The sequence below is a fragment of the Halichoeres trimaculatus genome, unplaced genomic scaffold (genome assembly GCF_033239565.1).
Source record: "Halichoeres trimaculatus isolate MK-OKI-2021-1 unplaced genomic scaffold, fHalTri1.1 fHalTri1_scaffold_18, whole genome shotgun sequence".
Classification (NCBI taxonomy): domain Eukaryota; kingdom Metazoa; phylum Chordata; class Actinopteri; order Labriformes; family Labridae; genus Halichoeres; species Halichoeres trimaculatus.
The window spans coordinates 6,646,956-6,663,440 of record NW_027437196.1 but is presented as its reverse complement, the minus strand read 5'-3'; the positions used below and the strand labels follow the sequence as shown (position 1 = coordinate 6,663,440).

Genomic DNA, 16,485 nt, shown 5'->3' with positions numbered 1-16,485 from the left:
TCGCCGTCAGCTGAAAGCTTTATATAAAATCTGAAAGCAGATTTTTCATGTAGGACCAGAAGCCACCTGACTGATGAGAGAATCTGCCCGCCGCCAGCGCGTTAATCTCCGCTCTGTGTGGGAGTTGATTTCCCAGCAGTTCTGTTTGTGTTGAGGATTAGGTCCAGAGCTGCAGCAGAGAAAAGAAACGCTTGTCTCATGTCTGCTGTCCGTGGATCTGTTCTCCGTCGCGTGGCCTCGACCACGAGGTGTTCAGCAGACTCATAATCGCTCAGCGGCAGGAACCGGCTCTTTTATTCAGAGGTGGGGTTTTAATTCAGTCTGCTCCAGATTCAAAAGGCTGTCTGAAGGTTAAGGTTAGCGCGAGGTTAGGGTGTGGGCCTGAGGAATGTGTTACCTCAGTGGCTGAACAAACGTGTGTGTGTGTGCGTGTGTGTGTGTGTGTGTGTGTGTGTGTGTGTGTGTGTGTGTGTGTGTGTGTGTGTGTGTGTGTGTGTGTGTGTGTGTGTGTGTGTGTGTGTGTCAGATATGCCCAGCTGCTCAGTCGGCTGGTACAGAAATAATTCCCACCTCCCTCGATGTTTTTTCTTTTTTCATGGAGCAGATAAAAACTTTTTTGAACCGAGATGAACTTCATGAATCTGGCATTTTGTGTTTTTGCTGAATCTGTTTTCAACTGTTGCATCCCGCTCATAAACAGAGAAAAAACCATTAAGACCTTTCAGCCAACAGTTTACGGTGCAGCTATCCCCCCCCAGAGGCTCCAGTGGTTACTGCAACCCAATAAAACAAAGTGACATGGCAGAGATATTTCAGTGTGATTTTTGTCTTTATTTTGAATATTCAAACACCACAAAGCTTCAGTGAATTTGATTATTTTTTATTTTAAATTCACATATGAAGTCTAAATTAAAAAAGGTTAGTTACACACATACAGATACATAAATTGAACCCAAGATTCAGAACTCATTTTGCTTCAGAGCATGGGCTCAGTGTGACCTCTAGTGGCCACTGAGGAGAACAGCAAGGATAATCAAGACCCAGATGGGAGCATTGAAATACTTCTACAGCACATTATCAAAGTGGTTTTGTTGATATTTTTTTTCGAGAGCAGCTAATAAGAGAGAAGTAAATTAAACATGTGCATTAGAACATTTATCTCAACATTTACAAAAAAAAAAAGAAAAGAAAAAAAAGTATATATAGCATTTTTGATTTAGGTTATGCACAGCTCTCATCGTGAAGGGATTGTTTTCTGGTATATTAAGACAATTGATCCTCAGAGTGTTGTCCACGGACCACTTGTCCACCACAACTGTGAATGAATTGTATTTTTTATGGAACAATTTAAAAAAAACAAACAAACAAACAAACAAACAAAAAAAACTTAACAAACAAACAAACAAAAAAAACCTGACAAACTGGCTGGGACTCTCAAAAGTTTTCTTGAAGAGAAAATGGTCATGCTAACATTCTCTTTTAAAATCTCTCTTACGCTTATCTTTTCTTCTTTCTCAAGGAGCTGTTTGAATTTCCTCACCATCTCAAATGCTTGAGTTGCGGTTATTTAAAGAGCACTTGAAAAATTTGAGCACTGGTGCTCTGACGAATTTTAAGGAATTGAACTTAATAATAACCTTTTTTTTTTACAATAATATGATGATTATACGGAAGCAGTTTTTTCCAACAGATCTAACTGCTGACAGAGTGTAGTCCCTATTACATACTACTGCCTTAGTTTTGCAGCATAAAGTCAAAGAGATAATATTGTAATAATAATAATAATAATAATAAAAAGTTGTAAAAAACAAAAACAACAACAACAACAACAAATAATAATAATAATAATAATAATAATAATAATAATAATAATAAATAAATAAATAAATAAATAAATTTTGTACCAGGCTGTAAAGGTTGACTTCTGGAGTCAGCCTCTTGCAGACTCCCAAAGAACAGCTCGTTTTTGCCTCATATTTTCAGACCAGAGGTTGATGAATTCTGACCCTTATGGCCTTCCATACAAACAGGAACTAACTTCACATCTGCCCACGCGCACGAAGCGAGCAGCGGTGGCTGAGCAGTGGACAAGTGTCGCTTTTGAAACAGGAGCAGGGAACAAGAAGGAGTCAGAAACACCGGAAACGACCACAGGTTTGTGAGGACACGCAAATTCACGAACGTACCCATTGACGTGTTAATTTTTTTTTAATTGTAAATGACGCTGGTTAAACAGTGACGTAAACACGTTAGGTTTACCTCAAGCGGTGAAAAAAAGTTTGTTTACAGCTCACTGTGCGTCCATAATATCAGGATAAACTCCTCAAGTATGCGCAGTTTATAAAAACAAAGTCATACAAAGTTAAAATAATTATGTCAAGGAGGATCAAGGTCAGTATTTTCCAGTGTATTTATAACCAACACATGACCTGTTTGAGTCCAAAGTTTACTTTTTATTGTCATCAGAGCTGTAAAAAGGTGCTGAGTAGCTTCTGATCAGTCTCATACTCCACCTTGTCATCAGGCTAGACTCAAAAAAGTTAGTCAACAAATATCTTTAACAACAGAGCCACTGAAACAAATGAATCATATTTTTGCTTTTCTTGTTTTGAATTTATTCAGAGATGGATGAAGCCTCGCTCCATCAGGAGATCCAGGAGTACCTGAAGTCAGAGAACAAATCAGAGATTACACTCTCTGAGGAACACTGCTCTGCCTTGGCGGACGTGCTACAGACATCAGAGGAAGTTCTGGATGAGCTGGACCTGAATAAGTACAACACAACAGAGGAGGGACGACTGAGACTGATTCCAGCTGTGAGGAACTGCAGGAAGGCTGTGTAAGTCCAGATGTTAGTAACGCTCAGTGAAGGTTAGAGGTCAACATTTTTTTTTATTGACATCAAGTCATATATTAAATTCAGTCAGGACCACTTTGTCAAAAATAAACTTTATTAACTTGCACAATTTTCATTTGGCGGTATGGTTCTGTTCTGGGACTCCCTGCTCTTCCACGCGCTTGCGTGGAAAGCCTGAGGCAGGAAGAGCACACCTTCCTGCCCATCATGAGCCATCATGATCGGCATAAACAGGGAGCGCAGCAGCAAAATCAAAACCCAGACAGAGCAGAGCAAAACATGAATAAAATAACAGGAGGAGCTGGGGTGGAGGTGGGTTGTGAAGTGCCAGCAGAGGAAGCAGGAAGTAGGTTTGACAGGAGCAGCTTAAATAGCCCGCTCTAACAGCAGTTTTCCAATAGGAGGTGGACACGGGAGTCAGCCGAGCCATCAGCTGATCTGCACCGATGATGACAGCTATGTTGTTAGAGCTTGACGTCGTGACCTGCCTGAATTAACGCTACGCTTAATTTGTATCACAATAAAAATATTCTGAAATCAGTTTGATCAGGTAATCCAGGATCCACTTTTTTATCTGGATAAAGCCATCAGGCCACCCAAATAACAGGATCATCCTGATCCCAGTAGAGGGGATAATTAAGTCTGGATTACATTTATTTTTTATTTATCTATTTTTAATTCAACTGATTTTTATGCTTGTTGCTATAATGAGGTAAAAATAAATACATTAATTGTTGGTTTGGCACCCCCAGTGCCGTGCAGTCCCATGTAAAGCTCTTGAAAACCAGAATTGGTAACTCAAAAAACCTTTGAATCAGGATAAAGCATCAATCCAGTTTTAGTCTTCAGAGTAGGACAAAAGTTATTGAGATAATTTTGATCCTTAATACCCAAAATCTAGACCAGGGGTCTGCAACATTTACTTTCACAGGAGACATTTAGCCCAAGCTCACCTGGATTAAAGACATTCAGGAGCCACAAAAACTACTTTATCTGCTCAATAAGGAAAATAAAGTGTATAAAATTCCATACATACTTAAAAATTGTCTGAATAAGAATTTTTTTAAATAATTTATAAAATACGTGTTGTTTTAGTGTAACAACAACAACAGAGTTAAAAAAAATTGAAACTTTTTAAATTGCAAAAATCTCTGTTTTGAAATTTCCCAAATTGGCAGAAATTTTAGAAAATAATTACTTGAGCAAAAAAATCCCATATTTATCAGTTGCAAAAAGTCCTTTAAAAAAAAACAAACAAACAGAAATTTCTAAAAAATGTTAACATTTCAGAAATTGCAAAAATTTACAAAATTATCAGTTTTTCAAATAATAAAAAAAAAAGTTTAAAAAAACCCACAAAAATAAGACATTTTAATAAATTTGGAAAAGAAAAATAAGAATAAGAAATTATGTACATTTTCCAAAAATGTAAAAAAAAAAAAAAAAAAAAAAAAAGTTATGAAAATTTGCAAAACTTAAGTTTTAGGTAAAACATTTAAAAAATTGTAAAAAAAAGAATAGAAATTTCAATAATTCACAAGCATTTCCAACAAGTATTAATTTCATAAGTTTTCAAAAAAAAAATAATAATAAAATTGAAAAATGTCAAATTTCTAAAAGAATACACAAATTTTATGACATTTATTGACAACATCAGTAGCTGATCTTTATTCGTTGTTTGCTAATGTCTTGCCACATATCAAGTATGTATGTTAAGCTGGCAAATTGGCAGCTAAATGGATCCATCCCACACAGAATTCTTTATTTCAATAATATTTCTTAAAAGCTATAAGGAGCCACAGCAAAAGAGTGAAGGAGCCGCTTGAGGCTTCAGAGCCGCAGGTTGAAGACCCTTGATCTAGACTGAACCCTTTACTTCCTGAATTAATTTACTGTTTTATTAAAAAATGTTTTGTGTGATTTAGCATTCTTACAGGTGGTAAATTGAGTGGAGATTGTAAATTCAATATATTACATTCAATAGTTTCAATAATTTTATGAAATAAAGACATTATAAGTTCACCCTTTGACCAATACAACGGGACATTTTCCATTTGATATAATCCTCAATATGTGTAGAATATAAATCAATGGGCAATAGTGGCATGCAAAGTTCAGCTCAGCTACATCGTAGCCTGACCAAGTGTGTCACAAATTTGCGACAACACATATCAAAGGGTTAACATTTTGAACAGCGTGGCCCTGTGGATAAAGGAGACTGTTCGTGTATCTCTGATGGTTCTGAATCTTGTTGTTTACCATTTTTGAGAGACAGTTTGTTGTCTGCTGAAGTCTGCTCTTTCATTGTGTGGTTGATCCTCTCTGTGTAAGGTTCAAGAGTGAGACAAAACTGTTTTCCTACTTTAATGTACTGCTGTTTGCTTTCTTGCAGACTTACAGGATGTGGACTCACAGAAACTCACTGTGCTTCTTTGGCCTCTGCTTTGAAGTCAAACCCCTCCCATCTGAGGGAGCTGGACCTGAACTCAAATTGCTACCTGCAGGATTCAGGAGTGGCGTTGCTTTCTACTGGGCTAGAGAGTCCAAACTGCAGGCTGGAGACCCTGAGGTAAGATTTTTTTTGTGTGTGTTCGTGTTTGCATTTTTTTTACTGAAGACTCTGCAACTAAAACCTCAAGTTTTTGCTCATCCAGACACTAATCAAATTATGGCCTCTGAATAATTTTAAGTGAGACTTCCAAGTAGTAATCTTTTATCATTTGTTTTTCAGATTGATTGACTGCAGTTTGACAGAGCTTGGCTGTGCTTCTCTGGCCTCAGCTCTGAAGTCAAACCCCTCCCACCTGAGAGAGCTGGAGTTAAGTGCAAACTACGAGGTGGAGGATTCAGGAGTGAAGCTTCTGTGTGGTTTTCTAGAGAGTCCACAATGCAGACTGGAAATTCTGGGGTCAGAATCCATTGTTTCTTTGTATTCCAAAATAGATATTATAAAACATTTGGTACCATTTAACACAAGGCTGACCTTATCATACTCGATATGAAGAGCCAGCTATGGCTTATTGGGGCACTTTTGCAAAAGTGTTCAGAAGAAGAAGGGGGAGCCTCTGGTTTAAGGGATTGGGACAGAAGAAGAAAAAATGACACCAAAAAGTGACACCAATCATTCTCTATTCAGGTTGACTTACTGCAATTTGTCGGCGATCAGCTGTGCTTATCTGGCCTCAGCTCTCAAGTCCAACCCCTCCCATCTGAGAGCACTGTACCTGAATGACAACAATGTGCAGGATTCAGGAGTGAAGTCGCTGTGTGAAATCCTGCAGAATCCACAATGTCGACTGGAGGGTCTGAGGTCAGTTTACTGATTCATTGAAGCTGATCTTGTTTCTATTTTCCATTTATTGCACTTAAAATGTGTGTATGAATGTTGTAGTGTCAGTTAAGTTGAGCTACATTATGAAAATCTGAACACAACTGATGGATTATGAATATCTTGTCATAAAAATAATTTCTTTTCATTTAGACTTTGGGACAACAGTTTGTCAGAGAACAGCTGTGCTTCTCTGGCCTCAGCTCTGAAGTCCAACCCCTCCCATTTGAGAGAACTGCAACTGGGTAGAAATCATCTCCAGGACTCAGGAGTGACCCATCTGTCTGCTGCTCTGGAGAATCCGCAATGCAGACTGGAGTTTCTGGGGTATGGCACTACTTAATTTATCTGAGATTATCGTAATGTGAAGTTTTAGTTAATGTTGCAAGATGTCAAAGTTTTTGACAGCTAATTGAGAAAACTGATCTGACAAACACTATTCAATTTATGCATTTAACGTTAAATTATGTATTCTTATTCTCAGACTGGATAACTGCAGTTTGTCTGAGATGGCCTGTGCTTCTCTGGCCTCGGCTCTGAAGTCAAACCCCTCCCATTTGAGAGAGCTTGACCTAAATGACAATTGCATGCAGGATTCAGGAACCAAACAGCTGACTGAGCTTGTGGAGAGTCCAAACTATAGATTGGAGACCCTGAGACCAGGATATACCACACCACTCTGGACATGTTCAGAGCCCGACTTCTCTGGTAAAAGTGCAATGGACGATTGGGGAGAATCTCTGGATTGAGCAAAAATTAAATTGAAGTCAGTAGACTTTGACTGTAATGTCTCTGTGTTTCTAATCACATTAATTCCTTGAAGGGCTTTTTGATGCACAGATGATCCTTTATTTTTGGTAAAGCTATTGTTCATTCAGCACAGGGGCTAAACTGTTTGTGATAATGTTGATTCCAACCCACAGACAGCAGTTATTCTGCAGCGGTCTGTTCAAACTTGAGAGTCTATCAATAAAATGAAGAGTGAAGTTAGGTTAGCTCTGGTGGTAGATGGCTGGCAGGACATAGCTAACCAGGTTTTACTAACATTAGCTACACATTACAGACATATCTTAGAGCACCGGGCTGCCGGCTAAGCTAAAAGTAATTTATGACAGTGTTCAGAAACTCCGGGCCAGAAGGTGGCGAGGTAATCAAAACAGATCCTCCTCATAGCATATAGAATCTCAGGTGCTGGGCTCCTTTAAGTATGATTTACGTGTTTGAAGGGGGGCGTGGACAGGGAGGGGTTGGGTACTCCAACCTGTGCACTCAATTCCACGCTGATTGGGATGTACCAAGGAAATGTGCTTGGATTCATGCTTGTGCACAGAATCATACATCTGGATACATCTGTGCGTACGACGTTTTCTGGATTCTAGCGTACGCTAAGTTTCAGTTGGAAATCTAGGGAAGTCTTTGTACATGAGGCCTCAGGTCTCTGGGACCTTTGCAAAGGTGGGTCCCTATTTTTCACAGATTTGTCAAACGTCCTGATATATCCTGTAAACAAGTGTGTGTGGTGGTGGTGAGTTGTAGCCCATGTCATTTTTAAAATATCAAGTTTTTCTCATTTTCATTGTGAATTTTAAAAATAAAGCACATTAAACAATCTATTAATCGCTGAAGTGTCTAACGTCACAAACTTTGGAGCAATATCTGAATTAGGAAATATAACATGTATAATATAAATTCACCAGTATGTGCAAAAGTAATCCTTTTTTTAACCCTATTTTTTTTTTTAAATCCTTTGTTTGTTTCTCACAATGGGGTCCCAGGACCCCCAGTTTACCATCCGTAGAAGTGCTGATATAAGTTTAAAACTGCGTTTTTGGTGGTTGACTGTTCCACGCCAGTTGACAAACCATTATACTCCACAGTGCTTCTGCACCCAAGTTGATGCGCCCGCATCGGGTGTTGCTGATAAACAAATAATCCCTCTATAAATGTAGCCTAATTCCATCATTCCGAAATACAATATATTTTTACAAAGTATTAATATTAAGCTATACATTGTTATGATAACGAGGGGGTGAAAAAAGTCTGAACTAAAAGGGGTCCATGGTCTAAAAAAGTTTGAGAACCTCTGCTCTAATGAACCCTCTTCCACAAGTGTTTCTGTCAGTATCATGAGCAGCCACTAGGGGGCACTGTAACACAGCTCTGTGTTAACACCCTGGCAGAGAGATCTTTCTTCATTTTTCACACAGTTAATGAATCCACATTAGAGCGCTGAATTTATGATCTCTTGTATTCAGTCAGCATTTCAAGGACAGCCATCTGACATGTGTTTGTGTGTCTGTGTTTCGACACCTCCAGGGTAAATGCATGCATGTATTCTGATAAATAATTCCACGTCCTCTCTGATTAAAGCAGCAGGAAAAAGTTCCTTCTTCTCACCTCAGTCTGAACTTCAGGAAACAGGACGATGTAAACTCTGCAATTTAGCCAAGCCAGCAACTTTTCCCTCCGTGTTTTAGTCGATTAATGTTCACATGAGACGAGCCGCTGCCCCAAACGAGCGACCTCACATAATTGGCTGCGTCTAACGAGCAGTCTGTGATAAGTGTCCGGCTGTAACACGGCGGCTCAGATGAGCGGATAATGTTAACGAGAACTCTGCTCTGTGATCGAGAGCCAAAAAGCTGCAGAGACAAGCTCGACGTACGCCAGGTGCTTTAATTGGCAATTAGAGGACGAGAAGCGCTCTGCAGAGAGGGTCTAAATATTCAGACCGGCCGTCTGCTCAGGCTGCAGCTGCTCAGGTTTTAAAAATGATGACGTGGATTCTGCTGCTGTTCTGACCACCCCCAAAACTTTGGCAGAGGAGTCTTTGCTCCACATGAACTCAGCTGGAAAGAAGAATGAGGTACGTTTGTCTTACAACATCTTTAAAGGTAGGGTCTGCAGGATTTTCCTATCGTCTCCTAGGAGCCTCTTCACATGTGTGTCAGTGTCAGTGTCTGCCACAACCCCCTCCTCTGTATGTGTGTTGATCTTTTGGTTGTATCAGGATGTTTCTGGGCGGCGAGTCGATGTGGTTACCTCAGCTACTCCCATCAAGCCCAGTGCAGAAGTGACTTAGCGTGTTGATGATAGTGAGTGGAAGAAACTAACATGAGCGGCTACGATAGCAGACGTAGCACGGAGGAAGAAAAGCAACCAAAGAGAAACAAAACGGCAAACAGATAAAGCTTTTTCCGAAAAGAGGGTGAAGCTTGGCTTGACTTTCACTCACTTTCAGGAAGTTGGAGAGTAGCAGGAGACAAAAAATGACATTAGTTAGCTTTATGCTAACCAGGTATGTGTTAAATACCTGTGATTAGCTTGTGCTAACATCCCAAGTCAGGTGCACAGCTCTCAAGTCTCCTTCCCGGGTAGACGTGCTACGCTAGAGGTGGTTGCTGGGTTAGAGAGTGTGTTCATGTGGCTTCAGTCAGAAGCAGTGGGTGTGTGCTGCTGCTGGCACTGAGCCAAGGGGGAGGAGCCAAATTTGAATGTTGTGTTTACTGACAAGTAACAAAAATTCCTGCAGAATTTTGATTTCAAGGAGACGTGTGGCACAGATCATGCTCCAACTTTGTGCAGTATTAGCATCTCTGATTGGGGACAAACAAAATGAAAAATCCCCCCCCTTTTTTTTGTAATGAAATCAGAATTCTTGAAAAATAGGTTGCAACCATTAAACGCACCAAAACAAACGGCTTTAAGGATATTCAAGCACTAAAAGACCCCAATAGTTCAGCAGCTCTGCGCAGTTTGCTCCCCTTTTGCACAATTTTGTGAGAGAGATGAGCTTTTAGCATCTCCAATTGGACGACCCAAAGTTTTATCTGCGTATATGATGAGCTGGATTGAGATGGAGAGAGATGGAAGTCCTTATGATTTTATTTAGGAGTCAATTCAGGACAGATGTGACTCCAAATCTTGTAGCTAGCTTACTTCCAGGATCGAGCTAGCAAAAGTAAAAAGCAAACAAATTTGATCCCTAGTGGTTTAAATAACGTCTTTTTGGCTCATTTGTACACTTGGTGCAAAAGACGCATGACCCTTAAGAGAATCAATGAATTCTTTGACCAACTCACGGCTACATTATTTAAACCTGTTATCAAAGTCTCTCTGACATTCATCATAAATTAATCTCTTTTCTCTCTGCTGTTGGTCTCCACCACCTCCTGACTTCAACCTCCATCTCTTCAGGTATCAGATATTCCTCTTTCTCCAGCAGCTGCTCTTTCTCTCTGCGTCTGTATTCCTGTCTTGTCTTTCTCTTTGCCCTCACCGCCTTCTGCAGTCAGAGGGAAGATTGCAAACATTAATCCAGCAGATGGAGCGGCTGACAGCGGGGCTCTCTGCGGCCTGACGGGCGCTCACGTCCACAGATCAGAGTCTCACCCACGCACTGGAGCTTTTATTATTCGCAAGTTTTAGAAGAGATTCATCTTGAGTTACTCAGAGACGGACAAAAACTGAAGCAGTATAAATGAGCTGTAAGTAACCAAACTGAACTGTTGCTTATTCTCATGTGGAACTGCACAACACGACACGACACGGCACGACATGCAGCATATGTGAAGAGGTCATAATTTGATTTGATAACTTACATTGGGGAAAATAACGCGTTTGAACGCGTCAACTTTTTTCTCTTTACATTTATATCCAAAGCTGCAATTCAAACGATATTTCTACCAGACAGTGGTATCAACTCAAATAATCCACACATGAAAAGAAATCACAACGTTCAGGTCCATAAATAATGATTATGTGGAATTAAGTACGATCACAGGAAAAAAGTATTGAACACACCATGGAAAGGCTGTATACTTTGGCAAGGAAATGCACCATACCACCTGAAATCTGTCAGTAATTATTACTTGAACTTCCAATTAGTGCAAACCAACATCAGCTGGGCTAGAACAAATTGATGGTCCTATAAAAAAGGTTGTTTTTTCACCGAGCAGTTAAATGCCACACACCTCATGATGGGTAAAGGCAAAGAGCTCTCTGAAGACATTCACAACCTGATTGTTGCTCGGCATCAGAATGGAACTGGTTACAGACTTATATCAAAGCACCTGAATATTCCAGTCAGCACCGTTGGGGCCATTATTCACAAGTGGAAGAAGCACCACCTTACCATCAACAGGCCACGCACAGAAGCTCCTTGCAAGATTTCTGACCAGAGAGTCAGAAAGATAGTCAGAAGAGTACTCAACCAGCCAAGGACCACCCTGAAAGTGCTCCAGAAAGACTTGGAGGCAGCAGGTACAATTGTTACAGAGAAAACAATAGGCAATGCACTCCACCACCATGGCCTCTATGGACGCTCAGCCCACAAGACTCCATTCCTCAAGAAAAGGCATGTTGAAGCTGGTTTAAAGTTTGCTAAACAGCATCTTGACAAGCCTGTAGAATACTGGGAGAATGTTGTCTGGTCAGATGAGACCAAAACTGAACTTTTGGGCTGTCATACTACAGACCATGTTTGGAGGAGAAATGGCTCTGCACATCAGCCAAAAAACACTGCACCAACAGTGAAGTTTGGAAGTGGAAGCATCATGGCATGGGGTTGTTTCTCATCTCATGGTGTAGGCAAACTTCATATAACTGACAGAGCAATGAATGGAGCCATGTATGGGGAAATTCTTGATCTGAATCTGCTGCCATCCACCAGGATGATGAAGATGAGACGTGGCTGGACCTTCCAGCAGGACATCGATCCAAAGCACACGGCAAAGTTGACTCTCAAATGGTTTCAAAAAAGAAAATCATGGGATCTTGAGGAAAGAAAAGTAGACATGCTCTCCAAAACAAATGCAAGCCTTGGAAAGAGTCATGTTTTTATGACAATGGGTGATGGTGCTCATGGGAAATGGAGGTGTCACTGCAATCAGCGTCAGATGAGCTGCAGCTGCCCTCTAGTGGCCACAGTTTGTTAAAAACGCCACACACACTCTTTCTATCTCTCTCTCTCACACACCATTTCATCAAACTTGGAACTTTTTCCTCTCTTGAAACCTCATCCTCGTCTCCGAGCAGCCTCAGAGCTCGCTCTTTGTGTGTTTGCAGAACTTTATTGGCATTTTTACAAATCGGGCAATTACCAACAAGCCCTGGGCCTCTGAGCTGTTTTTATTGGAGGCCTCCCCATATATGGCAGGAGGGAGCGAGGGGAGAGGGGTGAGGATGGGGGAGGGAAGAGAAGAAAAGTGAGATGAATGAGGGAGTGCTTTTAATTTGGCGGAGTCCTGAGAAGCAGCATGCGGGGACTGAACCGTAGCCGAGATTTGCTGCCGTGGTAACGGGGTTAAGAGGGGGAGGAGGGAGGGAGGGAGCAGAAGGAGAGAGGGAGAGAGGTACAGTAGCATGTAAATATAAGAGAGAGGCAGTCTGTGAGCGGAGGGACACGGAGAGGAAGGAGCTGTGTGCTGCAGCCTGAACCAAGGAAGGAAGAGGAAAGGGGCCGAACCGACAAGCCTGAGCCTGAGCCTGACACACAAACTCTTTCTCTTTCACACTCACTGCACTTCTCTCTGTTCCAGCAGCGTGAGGAGAAACCAGAGCTGCAGAAAGCAGCCCACGTCCTCTGGAGCCACCGCAGCTGCCTGAGAGTCAGGACTCAGGGTTTACTGCTGAGCCGGAGCGCTGACAGGAGGATCACCTGGAGGAGAGGTCTCACAGTTTATCTCCAGGAGCGTCTGTACGGACCTCTACCACAGGTCAGAGAGTTTCTGAGGAAATCATCCACTAATGTCAGGGGATTTTAAGAAAGTTTGAAGTATATCTGCTCTGGGAACTCAGCTCTGAGAAGGGAAATCATGTGGATTTTTAAGCTCAAAACAGCTCATCATTTTTATTTTAAAGCTGGGAGAGAAGTAATCCAACATCCTGAATATTTCTAAGTGATCAATCAGAGGAAAATCAGGAAGATTTCAAAGAACTCTGATTTTTTTGTGTGTTGAAATTGTGATTTAATCCTGATTCATAACTTGTGTTCATCACTTTAAAGAGAAACCTGAAGAGTCTGAGGAGCAGCAGGATCATCTCTGTGAAGTCCAAACTGTTTGGAGCTGGACTTTGAACACGATGAATCATCAAATCTTCTCATGAACCTGACGAATAAAGATGCTGCAGGATTTAAAACAGAATCCTGAGGATGTCGAGGAACTGGAAGTCTTGAAGCTTTGTTCAAGATGTGAAAGAGAAACCAGACGACTGATGAATCTTCTGCTTAAATTTGCTGAAAGGTAAGAAAAAAAAATCTCTTTTGTTAATTATTTTTGCTCACTCCTGAATGAAATGCATTATTCTTCATCGTGGAACAGAAGCAGGAGGAAGGAGCTTTGGGTTTAATGTCTCCTCCTGCCTCAGATGCAGTTTCAGGGACTCAGAAAGATCAGTGACACTCGCTCGGGGTCTCTTCAGATTTCTCTTCTTTAGGGATGAAAGCAGCTAAGCTCTCTGGGTTTCACTCTGCTGAATCTTCCTCACGCTTCAGATTCTGCTTTAACTGTGCACAAAGTGAAATATTCAGACGCAGAGAGGAGGAATAGTTTGAGGTGTCCTCTGAGGAGGAGCTGCAGAGCAGGACAGCGTCTGCTCGCTGCTTTCCTCAGCAGCAGGAGGTCTGCGGTGCTGTTTGGGGTTTGTTTAGTTTTGCACCTGTTGCATGAGAGCGGCTGAACGCAGCTTCTGTTTGATTTGAACCTGAAGAGCTGCAGAGCGTGACTCCTGGGACACACAACTTCCCAAGTTAGTGTGTAAACTCACATCAGAGTTTTGGATTCATTTCAGATGTTTTAGATCACATTCAAATTATTTTTGGGAACCTGAAGAGTATTTCTTTGAGTCAGCCCCGCTTCCACCAAGCAGTCTAGATCGGATCAGTTTCCACAGCCAACCGTGCCCCCTAGTGGTAGGCAGCGTGTAAGCCGAATGCCGATAGCTGCATCAGTTAAATAACAGCGTGATGCCATATCTGTTTAACCCGCTAATAAATCCAACAAAGAAGAAAAATGCGACACAGTAAACGAAGAGGAACGATGGAAGACATCCAGCATTTTGTCCTCTTTGTGATTAGCATGTAGCTCTTTGATACAAAGAACAATCAAGCTTTGTTTTTAGAGAAGTCTGTGTATAGGGAGGAGAGATGCAGCCGCTGTCACACAGTAAGTGACGATTCTTTCGGCCAATCAATGGTCTGCAGTGTTGTTGCTTCATCTTTCGGGATCGGATCGGTTTAGTCTGGCACCCCAACAGAATGGTCCCAAAAAGTGGGACAGCATTTCTCGATTATTTTGGGATCAGTCCCGGGATTAGTCAGTCCACTTTGTGGAAACGGGGCTATAGTGGTCATGCCACACTGAGCCGAAACCAAATCGTCTTGGTTGATCATCATTTTGTAGCGTTTCCTTTGGCTAAAACTGGGACAGGCCCCCAAATTACCGAACCGTACCTTCCCACTTTTTGGTATCCTTCTGTTGGGGTGCCAGATTAAACCGATCCGATCTTGGAAGGTGGAGCTACAGCACTGTAGCCCAGCTCTATCCAATTAGGCCATGTTTACACAACGCCAAAAATGGTCAAATCTGATAACGTTGCGTTTTTTCCAAAAACTGAAACTTCTGAAAATGCTCTCCAGATTGGAGAGTTTTCAAAACACTCCTCCATCCAGCCTCGTATAAACACAGAGCAGAGTGTTTCAGGTGATGGTTGCGCGCAGCCACAACTTCCAGTTAAGCCATTCCGATCCAGTTGGTGGCAGTAATGAGCCTCAAGGTTGGATTGCCAACCATCTCACAGAATAAAACAGCAGAAAAAGAAAGAACTACAATCAAAACAGGATCAGGACCGATCCGACCCATACCAAACTGTACTGCTCGAAGTGAGGTTGCCACAAAAACTGCTCCCCCTGGTGACTGGCTGTAGTATAGGTAAAAAAAATCTGACTCCCCAGTCATTCCAGATGGGCTGTGGTCAAACTTTAAAAAATTAATACACCTAGTAGAAATGTTTCTCACGTCCGATTGTTGTGGTTATTTGAAGATATCATTTGGCTGTCTTGTATTCAAGTCCTCTTTTTTCTGAAAAGTTTTGTTTTCATTAGTTTTACAAGGTTAAAGACGAGGCTTTACGCAACGTTTAACGATGATTGACAGCTGCCGTTTTTGAGTGTTTTTTTCAGGGATTTTAAAATATGCCAGGAAGTAGAGTCAAGAAGTGATTAGACTCTTAAAAGAAAAAACAAAAACATTATTTCTGTCACTGAGTTCCACTCAGATTCTCCCAGAATCCCTCACCGTCTCTACTGCAGACTCTGGCTGCCAATGGCGATGCCTGTGACGGGGGTATTTTGGCTTCAAAACCGCACAACACACTGGTACGACAGTATTTAGAAATGTTCTCCTATAAATGTTACGTCTAAAGTGAATTACTGCACATTTAAAAAAATAAGTTGCTGTGAGTGAGGACACTGTAAAATTTAAGTTAAGCACTAAATGCTAAAAAAGTCATACAGTACTACTTATCTTTTATGTTTAGTTTTAGTTTAATATTTTGCATAACATTTAGGTTGAAATACAAAAAGCACCAAAAATCTGTTGCAAAACTGCTATCAGAAACTTTTTACTGTAATCCAACTCTTCAAATGAAGAATTTCTCTCCCTCTATTGTTTCTTCATCCTTAATGTCCAAAACATGGTCCAAATGTAAAATATTTTTAACCAGCTCAAATATTTGTGTCAGAAGTTTTTGGGAAATAAAAACCAAAGAAAAGTTCAAATCCTTTCAAACCCGGCGCTGCCTGAATCCTGGCTCTGCGATCGTATAAATAGATGCTGATATTTGTTTCCCCCTCTCCTGGGATCAGCTCGAGAACAGCTGCAGAAGCAATCGCCTCCTCGCCACACACACACTCCCATCAACCAGAAACACACACTGGCGTGTGGAGAAGCCGTTCCTGATCGATTCTCTCTTGGTTGAATGTCTTTCAGGAGCGTCCGAGGAAATCATCAGAGCTGTGAAGCGTCTTTAAGAGAATCGCCGACTGACTTCTGGTAACTCTTTCTGTGTTTTTCCGTGTAAGTACTTTTCTCTCAGCTCATGGTTTGGATGCTTGTGTGATCGGAGCCACAACCGCATCAGGAAATTGTTCCAGAGCTAAATGATTGCATGTCAGAGTTTTTGGAAACAGAGAGAAACTTGTCCAATGGCTTCAGGAGCTGTTTGAGATTCAAAGGGTTTGCTCTTGAACCCGGCATGAACCTCGAGAACAGAAGTTTCATTAGAGAGATTACAGATGATC

The 16,485-nt window shown here is 41.3% G+C and overlaps 2 protein-coding genes across 4 annotated transcripts in view; both read left to right on the top strand.

The window, feature by feature from the left end:
- Window positions 1-235: 235 nt before the first annotated feature.
- LOC141807830 (ribonuclease inhibitor-like) lies at window positions 236-6,180 on the top strand. Its single transcript, XM_074694047.1, has 6 exons — window positions 236-303; window positions 2,031-2,154; window positions 2,623-2,839; window positions 5,250-5,426; window positions 5,589-5,765; window positions 5,994-6,180. The coding sequence occupies exons 3-6, from the start codon at window positions 2,625-2,627 to the stop codon at window positions 6,178-6,180; spliced, it is 756 nt and encodes a 251-aa protein (XP_074550148.1). The 5' UTR covers window positions 236-303; window positions 2,031-2,154; window positions 2,623-2,624.
- A 1,299-nt stretch (window positions 6,181-7,479) lies between these two features.
- dipk1c (divergent protein kinase domain 1C) overlaps window positions 7,480-16,485 on the top strand; it is a 50,504-nt gene continuing 41,498 nt past the window's right edge. The window contains exons 1-3 of one of the 3 annotated variants that reach the window (XM_074693314.1): window positions 7,480-7,640; window positions 12,725-13,429; window positions 16,175-16,261. The gene's annotated coding sequence lies outside the window, so the exon portion shown is untranslated. Of the gene's footprint in view, window positions 7,641-12,519; window positions 13,430-16,174; window positions 16,262-16,485 lie in introns of those variants that run through there. The other 2 variants (XM_074693313.1, XM_074693315.1) reach the window with 2 other exon arrangements.